This window comes from Cherax quadricarinatus, chromosome 81 (genome assembly GCF_038502225.1).
Source record: "Cherax quadricarinatus isolate ZL_2023a chromosome 81, ASM3850222v1, whole genome shotgun sequence".
Classification (NCBI taxonomy): Eukaryota; Metazoa; Arthropoda; class Malacostraca; order Decapoda; family Parastacidae; genus Cherax; species Cherax quadricarinatus.
Window position 1 is genome coordinate 15610647 of NC_091372.1, and position 17474 is coordinate 15628120.

The following is a 17474-nucleotide window of genomic DNA, read 5'->3' on the forward strand; positions in this document are numbered from 1 at the left end:
GTAAGTCGGATGGTACCCGTACTGTATTTACTTATTAATTTAGCATATCGTATTCATATTCAGCTTGTGATATTTTTGACTTGCAATGGTTCATTGGAACATAACCCCCATCGTAAGCCGATGAGCAACTGTAATCACTTAATTGATATATATTACTCTTCCTCAGTCCGGATCTATATCGAGCGTCTGGTAAGTTTGAGCTTCTAGATCGCATCTTGCCCAAACTGAAGACCAGTGACCACCGGGTGCTGCTCTTCTGCCAGATGACGCAGCTTATGACTATTATGGAAGACTATCTCATGTACAAAGGCTTCAAATACTTGAGACTTGATGGTTTGTGACATTCAATATAATTTTGTACTTAAAATACAGGAGGTTAACTCATATACGGTGCCTCGTTTTGGCATTTTTTGTTGGCTTGCAATTGAGTCATTGGTGATTTTTGCCAGCAGGTGGAATATAATGAACAGTGGCTCATTTTAAAACCAAAAAATATGAGGAACACCAAAAAGTGGTGTTGTATATGTGGGTGATACATTAATATGCAAAACCTCTGTGAAAAATTAGTGAATTTCTAAATTATTTCTCACATTATTAACCCTTCAACTGTTCAAACGTAGATCTACGTTCACTTGCGTAGCGCTCCGAACGTAGATCTACTCTTTTTTTTATATGCTTTCAAATGGAGAAAATCAAGGTCGGAGCGCTACGTGCATAAACGTGGATAAACGTTTGGACAGTTTAAGGGTTAAGGAACTGATAATATGATAAATAATGAATAGGTTTGGAAATTCACTTTTCTCACAGTGGATATTTTGTATATTGTGATATTACCTGTCTACTGTGATCTTATTGTATATTGTGATATTACCTGTCTACTGTGATCTTATTGTATATTGTGATATTACCTGTCTACTGTGATCTTATTGTATATTGTGATATTACCTGTCTACTGTGATCTTATTGTATATTACCTGTCTACTGTGATCTTATTGTATATTACCTGTCTACTGTGATCTTATTGTATATTGTGATATTACCTGTCTACTGTGATCTTATTGTATATTACCTGTCTACTGTGATCTTATACATAAAAACATAAGAATAGAAGAATATTTCTAGGCAGATTTTACTCACACACTATAACAGTGTCTAACCCTCACTCAGGCACTGTAACAGTGTCTTACCCTCACTCAGGCACTGTAACAGTGTCTTACCCTCACTCAGGTGCTGTAACAGTGTCTTACCCTCACTCATGCACTGTAACAGTGTCTTACCCTCACTCAGGCACTGTAACAGTGTCTTACCCTCACTCAGGCACTGTAACAGTGTTTTACCCTCACTCAGGCACTGTAACAGTGTCTTACCCTCACTCACACACTGTAACAGTGTCTTACCCTCACTCAGGCACTGTAAGTGTCTTACCTTCACTCAGGCACTATAACAGTGTCTTACCCTCACTCAGGCACTATAACAGTGTCTTATCCTCACTCAAGCACTGCAACAAGTGTCTTACCCTCACTCAGGCACTGCAACAGTGTCTTACCCTCACTCAGGCACTGCAACAAGTGTCTTACCCTCACTCAAGCACTGCAACAAGTGTCTTACCCTCAAGCACTGCAACAAGTGTCTTACCCTCACTCAAGCACTGCAACAAGTGTCTTACCCTCACTCAGGCACTGCAACAGTGTCTTATCCTCACTCAAGCACTGCAACAAGTGTCTTACCCTCACTCAAGCACTGCAACAAGTGTCTTACCCTCACTCAGGCACTGCAACAGTGTCTTACCCTCACTCAGGCACTGCAACAGTGTCTTACCCTTACTCAGGCACTATAACAGTGTCTTACCCTCACTCAGGCATTATAACAGTGTCTTACCCTCACTCAGGCACTGCAACAGTGTCTTGCCCTCAGGCACTGCAACAGTGTCTTATCCTCACTCAAGCACTGCAACAAGTGTCTTACCCTCACTCAGGCACTGCAACAGTGTCTTACCCTCACTCAGGCACTGTAACAGTGTCTTACCCTCACTCAGGCACTGCAACAGTGTCTTACCCTCACTCAAGCACTGTAACAGTGTCTTACCCTCACTCAGGCACTGCAACAAGTGTATCTACCCAAAATATTTTATAGCTTTCCAAAGTACTCTAATGATTTGTTTGACACTTTGTTCCACTTTTTCGACCACTCAGTTGACACTTTTTTTTTTTTTAACACACCGGCAGTATCCCACCAAGGCAAGGTGGCCCAAAAAGAAAAACAAAAGTTTCTCTTTTTAAATTTAGTAATTTATACAGGAGAAGGGGTTACTAGCTCCTTGCTCCCGGCATTTTAGTCGCCTCTTACAACATGCATAGCTTACTGAGGAAGAATTCTGTTCCACTTCCCCATGGAGATAAGAGGAAATAAACAAGAATAAGAACTAGTAAGAAAATAGAAGAAAACTCAGAGGGGTGTGTATATATATATATTTCTTTCTTCTTTCAACACACCAGCCGTATCCCACCGAGGCGGGGTGGCCCAAAAGGAAAAACGAAAGTTTCTCCTTTTACATTTAGTAATATATACAGGAGAAGAGGTTACTAGCCCCTTGCTCCCGGCATTTTAGTCGCCTCTTACAACACGCATGGCTTACGGAGGAAGAATTCTGTTCCACTTCCCCATGGAGATAAGAGGAAATAAACAAGAATAAGAACTAGTAAGAAAATAGAAGAAAACTCAGAGGGGTGTGTATATATATATATATATATATATATATATGCTTGTACATATATGTGTAGTGTGACCTAAGTGTAAGTAGAAGTAGCAAGACATACCTGAAACCTTGCATGTTTATGAGACAAAAAATGGACACCAGCAATCCTACCATCATGTAAAACAATTACAGGCTTTCGTTTTACACTCACTTGGCAGGACAGTAGTACCTCACTGGGCGGTTGCTGTCTACCAACCTACTACCTATATCAGTTGACACTTATTTCCTGTATTCTTTCCAAATTTAAATGTATCTAGTATAAATCTGTTGTGAATCTTATCTTGGTTAGATATTTGGGACACCTAATTTTTTTGTTTTCTTTTAACACCGACTGTCTCCCGCCAGGGTATACAAGTTTACCCAAAAATGGAATCATATTCACCGTCTTTCATTAAGTAGATGTTTTGCAAGAAGTGTGCAGACATTACAGTTCAGATAGCCCTCTAATATCCTTCAGAGCCCAGACTGTAACATTTCTCCAGGAGTGTAACATTCCCACCCATCCTTAAGAGCCCATGTAACTTGGGGTTCGAAACATAAATTGGGTAATAAACACTCATGTCGGATGTTAAAGTAGGTACATTAGAATATATGGGAATGCCAGGCCTGACCTGTCTCCTCTCTTACGACTCGACTTGAACTGCCTTGCTGAATGCCTCGGAGGGCGAGTGGCATTCAAATCATACTAGGTCAGCAGTAATGGTGAGTGAATAACAGTCAGTGATTCATGCAGGAGGCATTGAATCAGTAATGGCTGGATGAGTCAGTACTACTGACACTACTGGAAACTGATACTACTGGTAACTGATACTACTGAGTCCTAGACTGTAGCAGTCCTCCAGGACTGTAACATTCCCATTCATTCTTCAGAGCACAAACACTGTACTTATCACCTTCAGGACTATAGTTTGGTTAACCATTTTTCCTGAATCCTTTTATAAAGGTTATCTTGCTCACACTCCTACAGCACATCACGTCATAAACCCCATTTGTCTCCAATGATTGCACAAGTCTGCTGGATGTTCAAGCCCCTATCACTCTAAACTGCCTTTATCTCCTCCCTCCAGCCTGACTCAACAAAGGTAGCAGTAAAACAACTGAAAAAAACTACAGACTAATTCTGCAATTGTCTCACATTAACATCTGTGAAAGGATCTTCATGACTAAGGAGTGGCTTATGCACTGGCCTGGAGTTTTACAACTTACCTGCCATGAGTTCAAACCCCATCCATTCCATGTTTTTTTTCTGTGAGAGGGTCTTAAGAAGCAAAGATTACCAGTTACATAAAGCTACAAGTGCACAACCTGGGGCAACATGGGGGTAGAGCATCACTCCTGCATTTTGTTAATTGCTAGATCATTGCAACATAATCTTGGATGCACCGGAAGACAAGCAGAGCTCAGATGTTGTGCACCTTCACTTTGCAAAAGTCTTCAACAAATGAAGAATTACACATATGTGCAACATTTTGGCATCTCTATTTGTAGATGTTTTACCATCCAGTGGCTTTGTCAATACAAATTCAAGGACATAATGTGAAGACTGTAGAATTATATACAAAAGATGAGGTAATCAGTCCCTCAACTTTGAAGTTGGTGATGAACACACTAGTCTTGAATTTGAATTTAATCCATACCATGTGTCTAAGAGACAAATACATAATTGTTGTTATAAAAAATAAGAATGGAAAAGTTTTTTTTATCTATTCAAGATTGATGGACTGAACACGTCGAATCCAGGTTGAGGAACTGATTACCTCATACTCCTTCTCATATTCCACCATTCATCTCTGTGCTGGACTGAAGAAGCCACTGGCTGCCAAAACATTTCCACAGTAAAGTTTCCAAATGTTGCAAAAGTATCAAATTTTCAACTTGTCAGTTTTGTAAACCATTTGCATCATAACTGTATAATAGCAACAAGTAATTTAACCCTTTGACTGTTGCAACCCCCAATCCTGAGGTGTCTCCTGGTGTCGCAAAATTTAAAAAAAAAAAAAAATTTCTTATGAAATGATAGAGAATCTTTTCCCGATTGTAATGACACCAAAAAAACGAAATTTGATGGAAAACTGACGGAATTATGCTCTCGCGAAGTTAGCGACCTCGGCGCTGTTTACAAATCGGCGATTTCGCCCACTTTGAGCCCTATTTTCGGCTAATTCCATTGTTCCAGTCGCCCAAACTCATAGCTATTTCTTTAGAGCTCTATTTTTTCTATCGATTGAGTATAAGAAACTGCCCATTTACCGATTTCAACTACCTAATAATGTGGTCAGAAATTTGCAATTTGGCCAATTTCACGAAAATTACAAAATATGACAATTTCAAAATAAGGTCCAGAATGAACAATGCAGACATTCCTGGCTCTAAAATAACATTTTCTTTGCTCATCAGTCATGTCTCCCGGCCCCTCTGATATTACTCTTGCTTTCTATTTTGAATTTTTATTCAAACAAAAAATAGAAGACTTACTATTATGCAGACTACTGCAATACTGTAATAATTGTATAAATAACATCAACCCATTCATGACTGCATATTAGAATGGCTAGTTGGACATTTATTGGACAATGGCATCATTTGTTTACTTTTGAACATTGGCAAAAATCAAACATTTCCCCTATTTTGAGCTCCATTTCTAGGTTCTTTTTAAAGTAAAATCAATCAAAATCACCTCTATTTCTATAATATGTTTTCCATTCTATCAAATGAGACCAAGAAAACGAGAATACAACCATAAATACTATACGAAAATAGACCACAAAGTTGGCATTTTAATTAAAAAAAACGGTCGGAGTTTTTTTTTTCTCATTATGCACTGCGTGCTCCAGGATTTTTTTTATATGGTGCACACTGACCACACAGACCCATTCTCTCACATGTGGGCCTACCAGCTTTCTCCTGCTTGATTTGAAGCCGCTAGAATTTATGAGTATATGTACGTCAAACACGGTACCTCATAAGACGTATATGTACGGCTGCGACAGTCAAAGGGTTAATTATACAAACTGTAGTCATAAAGTTAATAATAATTATACTCTTTATTTGTACTAGTACAAGATACAACTTATACAGACCATAGCTGACATCAGTGATAAACTATATAGAGAGTGCTTGGGTATGCAGAGCATTTCCTACAAATTAGGTTAATTTTGTCTCCAGCATGTGACCTACACCAGTTGACTAGCACCCGGGTACCTACTTACTGCTATCTGAATAGGGACAGCATGTGTCTTAAGGAAACACGGCTAGTGTTTCCACCCGTACCGGTGACCAAACCACAGACCTCAGTGTGTGAGTTGAATGCTTAAATTTCTTCTTCTTTCAACAAACTGGCCATATCCCACCGAGGCAGAGTGGCCCAAAAAGAAAAGCAAAAGGTTCTCTTTAAATTTAGTAATGTATACAGGAGAAGGGGTTACTAGCCTCTTGCTCTCGGCATTTTGGTCGCCTCTTATGACATGCATGGCTTACGGAGGAAGAATTCTGTTCCACTTCCCCATGGAGATAAGTGGAGATAAACAACAACAAGAACTAGTAAGAAAATAGAAGAAAACTCAGAGGGGTGTGTGTATATATATGCTTGTACGTGTATGTATAGTGTGACATAAGTGTAAGTAGAAGTAGCAAGATGTACCTGAAATCTTGCGTGTTTATGAGACAGAAAAGAGACATCAGCAATCCTACCATCATGTAAAACATTTACAGGCTTCTGTTTTACACTCACTTGGCAGGACGGTAGTACCTCCTTGGGTGGTTGGTGACTACCAACCTACCATCTAGGAAATTTTATATGCATGTACATTTAATTTTAGTGTTGTGCAAGTACCTTTACCTTCGATAAGTTCTGAGGATTTTTCCACTCCCTAAAGATATTTTTGTTTGCAGGAACGACTAAATCGGACGACCGTGGTGAGTTATTACGCCTGTTCAACACATCAAGAGACTACTTCTTGTTCCTGTTGTCGACCCGCGCAGGTGGTCTAGGTCTCAACCTTCAGTCTGCCGATACTGTCATTATTTTTGACTCGGATTGGAACCCTCACCAGGATCTTCAAGCCCAAGATCGTGCCCATCGTATCGGCCAGAAAAATGAGGCAAGCTCAGAATGAGATTTCGCAATAAAATTAAATTATTCTTGCAGAAATAACTCGCACATAGGATACAGAAACTTGTGAAGACGTTTTGGTCAGATAAAACATTGTCATAAGTGTCTTCTATGTGCGGGTTATTTGCGTATTGTTCCAGTCACGATATTGTGCCTTTTTATTCTTCAAATTATTCATGTGAGGATTATTTAAAGTACACCTACCATCTGGCTTACGACCGAGTTCGGTTCCGAGAAACCGGTCGTAAGTCGAAATGGTCGTAAGTCTAACTTTACTACTGAATATCAACAAAACATTTTTGTAATGACTTTATTTTATTGTTTTATTTTGGTATTTTATGTTTTACTTTACTTTTTATGCTGTTAGTACTGTATTTATACTGTAAGGTTTAGGATAAACACTGTGTACAACACAAATAGTTGTTTATTTCTCAGAAATTTGGCATAAAAAACACGGTCATAAGTCGAGTGGTTGTAAGTCGAGCAGGTCATAAGTCGGATGGTAGGTGTATGTTGCAAATTTTATACAGTGGTAGCCCGAGTTTGGTACATACAATATTTCGTTCCAGAAGGCTGTTCAAGTGCCGTTACTTAACAAATTTGTTGCCATGAGGAATAATGTAAATCAGATTAGTCCATTTCAGGCCCCAAAAATACACTTACAAAAGCACTTACAAAAATACACTTACATAATTGTTCGAGTTGGGAGCTATACGAAACTCGAGGTTCCACTGTATTTCAATTACATTTTATTTATTTCAGCATGATACAGTGTTTGTACAGAGATGGTGAGATTTAGATGTGCATGCAGAAAGCCTTTAATATGCAGAGCATCTTGGGCAAACTTAACCTCATCGTTAGCCAAAATTATCGTAAGGCGAATTAATTTTCCCCATAAGAAATAATGGAAATCAAATTAATCTGTGCAAGACACCCCAAAGTATGAAAAAAAAAATTTTACCACATAAAATATTAATTTTAATACACACAAACTGAAAAAGACATGCACAATTACTACTCTACTAAGAATAGAATACATGACACTTACCTTTATTGAAGATCTGGTGATGATTGATGGGATGGGAGGAGGGAAGAGTGTGGAAGTTGTTGTTTAGAAGGGGAATCCTCTTCCATTAGGACTTGAGGTAGCAAGTCCTTTTCCGGGGTTACTTCCCTTCTTCTTTTAATGCCACTAGGACCAGCTTGAGAGTCACTGGACCTCTGTCACACAACAAATCTGTCCATAGAGCTCTGTACCTCCCGTTCCTTTAAGACTTTCCTAAAATGGGCCATAACATTGTCATTGTACAGGTTGCCAACACGGCTTGCAGTAGCTGTGTCAGGGTGATTTTCATCCGTAAAGGTTTGCAGTTCAACCCACTTTGCACACATTTCCTTAATCTCTTTTTTCAATTCCATACTAATTCTCACCCTTTTTACCACAGGGTTGGCACTAGAAGCTTTCTTGGGGTCCATGGTGACATGTTTTGGAGTTACAAGCACTAAAAACACTGGGATAATGTGAAATGTACCGAATGTATGCGTAAATGCGACCGCACTGGCTAGCTTGTAAACACTGGCGCTGAGGCCACACGTGGGACGTGTCCCAGACAAATCACGTAAGGCAAGTTTTTTATCGTGAGGCGAGGCAAAATTTTTGCATTCAAATGCTTCGTATGGCGAATTTAACGTAAGGCGATGCGTTCATAAGGCAGGGGTCCACTGTACATTTGTTCTCTAAGTTGTCATAACAAATTTAGGAGTTCAAGGAGCACAAGAGAAATGATTAGAGTACAGTGGACCCCCGGTTAACGATTTTAATCCGTGCAAGAGGGGTAATTGTTATGCGAAATAATCGCTATGTGAATGAATTTTCCCCATAAGAAATAATGGAAATCAAATTAATCCGTGCAAGACACCCAAAAGTATGAAAAAAAAAATTTTTACCACATGAAATATACATTTTCCCACACACAAAGAGAAGGATACATGCACAATAGTAGAGTAGTACATGCACAGTATATATTGTGCATGTACTAGTCTACTAAATGAAGAATAAATGACACTTACCTTTATTGAAGATGCAGCAATGACTGATGAGACACTGTGTCCTGGGAGTGCCTTTTCCTCCTGAGTACTGTAGGTCCTGTTTGGCATTTTCTTCCAGAACAGGCCTTATCACACTGTGTATGCCACTACGATTCTTAAATCTCTCAAACCAACCTTTGCTGGCTTTAAATTCACCAATATGAGCACTAGTTCCAGGCATTTTTCCCTGTTCACCTGGGTGTTAGTCGACTGGTGTGGGTTGCATCCTGGGAGACAAGATTAAGGACCCCAATGGAAATAAGTTAGACAGTCTTCGATGACACTGACTTTTTTGGGTTATCCTGGGTGGCAAATCCTCTGGGGTTAATTGTTTCTTGGTATTCTCAATAAGCCACACCAACAACGGTGCTACAGCAGCAGCAGCAGCTGACAGTGCAGCAGCAGCAGCAGCTGACAGTGCAGCAGCAGCAGCAGCTGACAGTGCAGCAGCAGCAGCAGCTGTACCACCAATAGTAGCGATACTTATCAATGATCTTTTTCTTCATCTCTATTGTAATTCTCACCCTTATTGCTGTAGGGTTGGCACTAGAAGCTTTCTTGGGGCCCATGGTCACTTATTTTCCAGAAAAAGCACCGAAAACACTGTAATAATACGAAATATTCCGATTGTATGCTTGGATGTTACCGCGGAGGCTGGCTGGTAAACAATGCCACCGGCGGAACATGTGAGCGTGGTTCAGGCCGCGTCTCGGAGGAAAATCGGTAAGCGGGTTTTTAAGCGGTATGTGAGGCAAAATTTTTGCGATTAAAGTAAGCGGTATGCGAAATAATCGCTATGTGATGCCATCGTTATGCGGGGGTCCACTGTATTAGTACATTCTGTGTAACTTTTTTTTTTTAACACCTCAGCTGACTCCCACCGAGTCATGGTGACCCTAAAAAGAAAGAAACACTTTCACCATTATTCACACATAATCACTGTCTATACAGAGGCGCCCAGATATGACAGTTTAAATGTCACTCCAATACAGTAGGGCCTCGCTTTTTGGCGTTTCGGCTTATGGTGTTCCGCTAATACGGCGATCTCAAATTATGACCAAAACTTTCTATACAGCAAGTGGCCTTTCAAATACGGTGCAGGCCACCCGGTTTGTTTACATTCTCCATGAGCACATCTCTTTATTATGTAATAATAATCACTCTTGGCACATGAAATATCTAATTTTACGGCAATATAGACATTTTCATTAATCCACCTATTATATTTTCTTCAAAATTATATAAGAAACATGTTACATAACATATAAACATTTTGTTTATATACTGTGGAGGTGTGGTAGCCGGGCGGAGGGAAAACATTACATCACTCCACTTAATACATAACGCTTTTGTTTACAATTCTCGGCATGAATTCTTCATTACTTCTCCCTTTGTTTATGATGGCATCTAAAGGTAGTTGTTAGAAACGATTAAACTCAGTGAACATGGTATGTCGATGGTAATAATATGGCTCTGGGCCGCATTAAATATTGTGTAGGTATGTAACCAGGCGGACTACATACCTACATTATTATTATTATAACTGTTAATTATATGTATGTGTACCTGTACTGTGCTGGCATGCAGGTACACACTGTGCTGGCATGCAGGTACACACTGTGCTGGCATGCAGGTACACACTGTGCTGGCATGCAGGTACACACTGTGCTGGCATGCAGGTACACACTGTGCTGGCATGCAGGTACACACTGCTGGCATGCAGGTACACACTGTGCTGGCATGCAGGTACACACTGTGCTGGCATGCAGGTACACACTGTGCTGGCATGCAGGTACACACTGTGCTGGCATGCAGGTACACACTGTGCTGGCATGCTGGTACACACTGTGCTGGCATGCAGGTACACACTGTGCTGGCATGCAGGTACACACTGTGCTGGCATGCAGGTACACACTGTGCTGGCATGCAGGTACACTCTGTGCTGGCATGCAGGTACACACTGCTGGCTGGTACACACTGTACTGGCATGGTACACACTGTGCTGGCATGCAGGTACACTCTGTGCTGTGCTGCTGGCATGCAGGTACACACTGTGCTGGCATGCAGGTACACACTGTGCTGGCATGCAGGTACACACTGTGCTGGCATGCAGGTACACACTGTGCTGGCATGCAGGTACACACTGTGCTGGCATGCAGGTACACACTGTGCTGGCATGCAGGTACACACTGTGCTGGCATGCAGGTACACACTGTGCTGGCATGCAGGTACACACTGTGCTGGCATGCAGGTACACACTGTGCTGGCATGCAGGTACACACTGTGCTGGCATGCAGGTACACACTGCTGGCATGCAGGTACACACTGTGCTGGCATGCAGGTACACACTGTGCTGGCATGCAGGTACACACTGTGCTGGCATGCAGGTACACACTGTGCTGGCATGCAGGTACACATTAAATCACTAAGAGTGTCTTATTAGTCTTGAAGATGCCATATTAATGATAATAATAATGATAACACGATAATAGTCACTCTAAGGAGCATTAAATATCGTATAAAATGTTAATGTAGACATTTTGCTTAATCCATATAAATACACCCCACAGTAGAATAAATTAACATAAATATGAGTTGTGGTAGCCAGGCAATTTGTAGGACTTGTGGTAGCCAGGCAACTTGTAGGACTTGTGGTAGCCAGGCAACTTGTAGGACTTGTGGTAGCCAGGCAACTTGTAGGACTTGTGGTAGCCAGGCAACTTGTAGGACTTGTGGTAGCCAGGCAACTTGTAGGACTTGTGGTAGCCAGGCAACTTGTAGGACTTGTGGTAGCCAGGCAACTTGTAGGACTTGTGGTAGCCAGGCAACTTGTAGGACTTGTGGTAGCCAGGCAACTTGTAGGACTTGTGGTAGCCAGGCAACTTGTAGGACTTGTGGTAGCCAGGCAACTTGTAGGACTTGTGGTAGCCAGGCAACTTGTAGGACTTGTGGTAGCCAGGCAACTTGTAGGACTTGTGGTAGCCAGGTGACTTGTAGGACTTGTGGTAGCCAGGTGACTTGTAGGACTTGTGGTAGCCAGGCAACTTGTAGGACTTGTGGTAGCCAGGTGACTTGTAGGACTTGTGGTAGCCAGGTGACTTGTAGAACTTGTGGTAGCCAGACAACTTGTAGGACTTGTGGTAGCCAGGCAACTTGTAGGACTTGTGGTAGCCAGGCAACTTGTAGGACTTGTGGTAGCCAGGTGACTTGTAGGACTTGTGGTAGCCAGGCAACTTGTAGGACTTGTGGTAGCCAGGCAACTTGTAGGACTTGTGGTAGCCAGGCAACTTGTAGGACTTGTGGTAGCCAGGCAACTTGTAGGACTTGTGGTAGCCAGGCAACTTGTAGGACTTGTGGTAGCCAGGCAACTTGTAGGACTTGTGGTAGCCAGGCAACTTGTAGGACTTGTGGTAGCCAGGCAACTTGTAGGACTTGTGGTAGCCAGGCAACTTGTAGGACTTGTGGTAGCCAGGCAACTTGTAGGACTTGTGGTAGCCAGGCAACTTGTAGGACTTGTGGTAGCCAGGCAACTTGTAGGACTTGTGGTAGCCAGGCAACTTGTAGGACTTGTGGTAGCCAGGCAACTTGTAGGACTTGTGGTAGCCAGGTGACTTGTAGGACTTGTGGTAGCCAGGCAACTTGTAGGACTTGTGGTAGCCAGGCAACTTGTAGGACTTGTGGTAGCCAGGCAACTTGTAGGACTTGTGGTAGCCAGGTGACTTGTAGGACTTGTGGTAGCCAGGTGACTTGTAGGACTTGTGGTAGCCAGGTGACTTGTAGGACTTGTGGTAGCCAGGCAACTTGTAGGACTTGTGGTAGCCAGGCAACTTGTAGGACTTGTGGTAGCCAGGCAACTTGTAGGACTTGTGGTAGCCAGGCAACTTGTGACTTGGGTGCAACTTGTAGGAGTAGCCAGGTGAGGGACTTGTGGTGCCTTGTAGGACTCCAACTTGTAGGACTTGTGGTACCAACTTGTAGGACTTGTGGTAGCCAGGCAACTTAGGACCCAGGTGACCTGACTTGTAGGACTTGTACCAGAATGTTTATCTGGTTTGTTTACAATGTGTGGGTGGGGTGGGGAGGGCTGCCCTCTGGCCTGACTTTATACACCTTACATTAAGACTACAAATATTTTAAGGTAATTAATGAGTGTACTATATATGGATTTTATCGCTCTAGGGAGCTTAATGTCATAGTAGGTATAAGTGGCCAGGCAGGATGCCATACCTCCCACGTGACTTTCTACAAATAAATACTTTTCACCTCTCACCCTACATTAAGATCATTAAGACTACAAATATTTTAAGGTGAGTAATGCGTGTACTGTATATGCATTATATCGCTCTAGGGAGCTTTAAGCATCGTAGTATAGTATGTGTGGGTGGGGTGGCCAGAAGGGCTACCACACCTGACTTCTTATAATAAAAACTACTCACCTTTTGCGTTACATTAACCCTTTCAGGGTTTTAGGCGTACTAGTACAGCTTACGCACCAGAGTTTTTGACGTGCTAGTAAGCCTAAATTCTAGCGCCCTCAAATCTAGTGAGAGAAAGCTGGTAGGCCTACATATGAAAGAATGAGTCTATGTGGTCAGTGTGTGCAGTATAAAGAAAATCCTGCAGCTCAGTGCTTAATGAGAAAAAAAAAAACTTGACCGTGTTTTTGGATTAAAACAGCGACTTTGTACTGTATTTTCGTTTGGTATTTATTGTTGTATTCTAGTTTTCCTTTTCTTATTTTATAGAATGGAAGACATATTACAGAAATTGAGATGATTTTGACTGGTTTTACAATGAAAAGTACCTTGAAATTGAGCTCAAAGTAGCAGAAATGTTCGATTTTCACCAAAGTTCAAAAGTAAAATCATGCTAAGCGTCCAATACACATCAACTGGTGAGTCTAATATTCTTTCACAAGTGTGTTGATATTATTTATACCATTTCTACACTAATGCAGTAGTCTGCATAACAGTAAATCTTCTATTTTTTGTGAGAATAAAAAATCGAAGTGGAAAGCAAAAGAATGTAAAAGGGGCCTGGGGACGTGACTAATGAACAGAGGAAATGTTATTTTTGTGCCAGGAATGACTTTCTTGTTTATTCTGGACACTATTCAGAAATTGGCATCTTTTGAAATTTGTGTGAAACTGGCAAAATTGCTAAATTCTGACCACTGTATTAGATAGTTGAAATTGATAAATGGGTCGGTTTCTTGTACAGGTCTCCCTCAACGTTTGCGAGGGTTAGGGGGATCAAGAGCCTCGTGAATGTTGAAAAATCGCTAATGTTTGGTGCCCCAATATATTGTAGGGAAATATAATACAATACTTCTTCCTTAACTTGTTGAACCATGAATAATCATAAAATACATGAAAACGTCGTAAATTGTAGTAAATACATACACGTTATGGTTTAATGACAGGTATATTATTAAATACCACTGCCTCCACCACTGCCTCCACCACTGCCTCCACCACTGCCTCCACCACTGCCTCCACCACTGCCTCCACCACTGCCTCCACCACTGCCTCCACTACTGCGAGTCCCTACTACCCTCCCTCCAACCCCCACAACTGGCAGCCAGCCCTCCCACCACTGTGTGGTGAGTGTTCTGTTTGTTCATTATTTACTATTAAACTACAGTATAAATAATGTAAACCCATTCATGACTGCATATTGGAATGACTATTTGGACAGGTGTTGGACGGTGACATCATGTGTTGACTCTTGAACACAGAAAAGAATCAAACATTTCTGCTACTGCTAATAATAACAATAGTAGTAGTAGTAATAATACTAATAATAATAATAATAAATTATAATAATAATAAATACGATAGAATTGAAGAAGGAAATTGTACAAAAATACGAAGGAGTGGTTGACACATCGTCAGTGTGGCTTTGTTTATGCTGGAGTAAGCATTAGTCTCCATGCTCTTCCAAACATTTCACAATAATTCATTGTGTTTGGTGCTTGTAGATTGAGTGCGACTGGAGTGGTAGAGGCAGTGGTTGGGGAAGCGGTTGAGGCATTGGGTGAGGCAGCGGTTGAGGCAATGGTAGAGGCAGTGCATGAGGCAGTGGTTGAGTCAGCAGTTGAGGCAATGGTAGGGGCAGTGGTTGAGGCAGTGGTTGAGGCAATGGTAGGGGCAGTGGTTGAGGCAGTGGTTGAGGCAGTGGGTGAGGCAGTGGTTGAGGCAATGGTAGAATCAGTGTGTGAGGCAGTGGGTGAAACAATGGTTGAGGCAGTGGTTGAGGTAGTGGGTGAGGCAGCGGTTGAGGCACTGGTAGAGGCAGCAGTTGAGGCACTGGTAGAGGCAGCAATTGAGGCACTGGTAGAGGCAGCAGTTGAGGCACTGGTAGAGGCAGCAGTTGAGGCAATGGTATTTAATAATATGTTATAAATAATAATAATGCATATTACTAATAACATGTATTATTATTATTATTATTAATAACATGTATGTTATTAAATACCACTGCCTCAACCGCTGCCTCAACCGCTGCCTCACCCACTGCCTCACCCACTGCCTCAACCGCTTCCCCAACCGCTGCCTCTACCACTCCAGTCGCACTCAATCTACAAGCACCAAACGCAATGAATTATTGTGAAATGTTTTCGAAGAGCACGGAGACTAATGATTACTCCAGCATAAACAAAGCCACACTGACGATGTGTCAACCACTCCTTCGTATTTTTGTACAATTTCTTTCTTCAGTTCTATCGTATTTATTATTATAATTATTATTATTATTATTATTATTATTATTACTACTACTATTGTTATTATTAGCAGTAGCAGAAATGTTTGATTCTTTTCTGTGTTCAAGAGTAAACACATGATGTCACCGTCTAATACCTTTCCTAATAGCCATTCCAATATGCAATCATGAATGGGTTTACATTATTTATACTGTAGTTTAATAGCAAATAATGAACAAACAAAACACTCACCACACTGAGTGGTGGGAGGGCTGGCTGCCAGTTGCGGGGGTCGGAGGGAGGGTAGTAGGGACTCGCAGGTGGCGGGAAATTTAAATATGATTTGGCGGCTGGGAATTTGGAGGCTGGGAATTTGGCGGTTGGTAATTGGCGAATGTGTGAAGCCTGCGAAAGTTGAAAACGTGAATGTTGAGGGAGACCTGTACTCATTCAATAGAAAATGGAGTTCTAGCGAAGTAGTTATGATTTTTGTCGACAAGTACACTGGAATTGGCCGAAAATAAGGGTCAAAGTGGGCAAAATCGCCGATGCATAAACATCGTCGAGACCGCTAACTTCGCGAGAGCATAATTCCGTAAGTTTTCCATCAAATTTCGTACTTTTGGTGTCATTATGATTGGGAAAAGATTCTCTATCTTTTCATAAGAATTTTTTTTTTTTTTTTTTTTTTTTTTTAAATTTGGCCGACCCTGAGAACAAGTCTCTGAGAGGGCCCTGTCGACCCTGAAAGAGTTAAACACTTGTTCGGGTTTCAATTCTTCACTGTCTATGTACTCCTTGAATTTCTTCACATACTTTTCAGCTGCTTTTTGGTCTGAACTGGCAGCCTCACCATGCCTTATCACACTATGTATGTACTATGATTCTTAAATCTCTCAAACCAACCTTTGCTGGCCTTAAATTCATTCACATCACCACTAGTTGCAGGCATTTTTCTAATTAAATCGTCTTGCAACTTCCTAGCCTTTTCACATATGATCGCTTGAGAGATGCTATCTCCTGCTATCTGTTTTTCGTGTATCCACTCCAATAACAGTCTCTCAACATCTTCTATCACTTGCGATCTCTGTTTAAAAATCAAACTTGCGTCTTTTGCAAGAACAGCTTCCTTGATTGCCGTTTTGTTGGCCAAGATAGTAGTGATGGTTGATTGAGGTTTGGTATACAACCTGGCCACCTCCGAGACATGCACTCCACTTTCATACTTAGTAATTATCTCTTTCTTCATTTCCATAGTAATTTTCACCCTTTTTGCCACAGGGTTGGAACTAGAAGCTTTCTTGGGGTCCATGGTGACTTATTTTGCAGCTACAAGCACTAAAAACACTGTGATAATGTGTAATGTACTGAATGTATGCTTAGATGCAACCACACTGGCTGGCTTGTGAACACTGGCACCCATGGGGCAGCTGAGGCCACGCTTGGGATGCGTCCACTGTATATACACACCCCTCTGGGTTTTCTTCTATTTTCTCTCTAGTTCTTGTTCTTGTTTATTTCCTCTTATCTCCATGGGGAAGTGGAACAGAATTCTTCATCCGTAAGCCATGAGTGTTGTAAGAGGCGACTAAAATGCCAGGAGCAAGGGGCTAGTAACCCCTTCTCCTGTATAAATTACTAAATTTAAAGAGAAACTTTTCTTTTTCTTTTTGGGCCACCTTGCCTAGGTTGGATATGGCTGGTTTGTTGAAAAAAAAATACATACATACATACAGTATTTACAGCTATGTACAATTAGGCAAATTACAAGCACAAGACGCAGTGAACAGTGAGGCAAATACAAGCACAAGACTTTG

At 41.4% G+C, this 17474-nt stretch overlaps 1 protein-coding gene across 5 annotated transcripts in view; it reads left to right on the forward strand.

Moving 5' to 3' along the window:
- The window catches only part of LOC128699941 (ATP-dependent helicase brm), a 232990-nt gene that overhangs the window by 150341 nt on the left and 65175 nt on the right, over positions 1–17474 (forward strand). For all 5 annotated transcript variants that reach the window (XM_070102471.1, XM_070102470.1, XM_070102468.1 and 2 more), the window contains 2 exons: positions 167–333; positions 6647–6855. In XM_070102471.1, coding sequence (XP_069958572.1) covers positions 167–333; positions 6647–6855 — 376 coding nt within the window. The remainder of the gene's footprint in view (positions 1–166; positions 334–6646; positions 6856–17474) is intronic.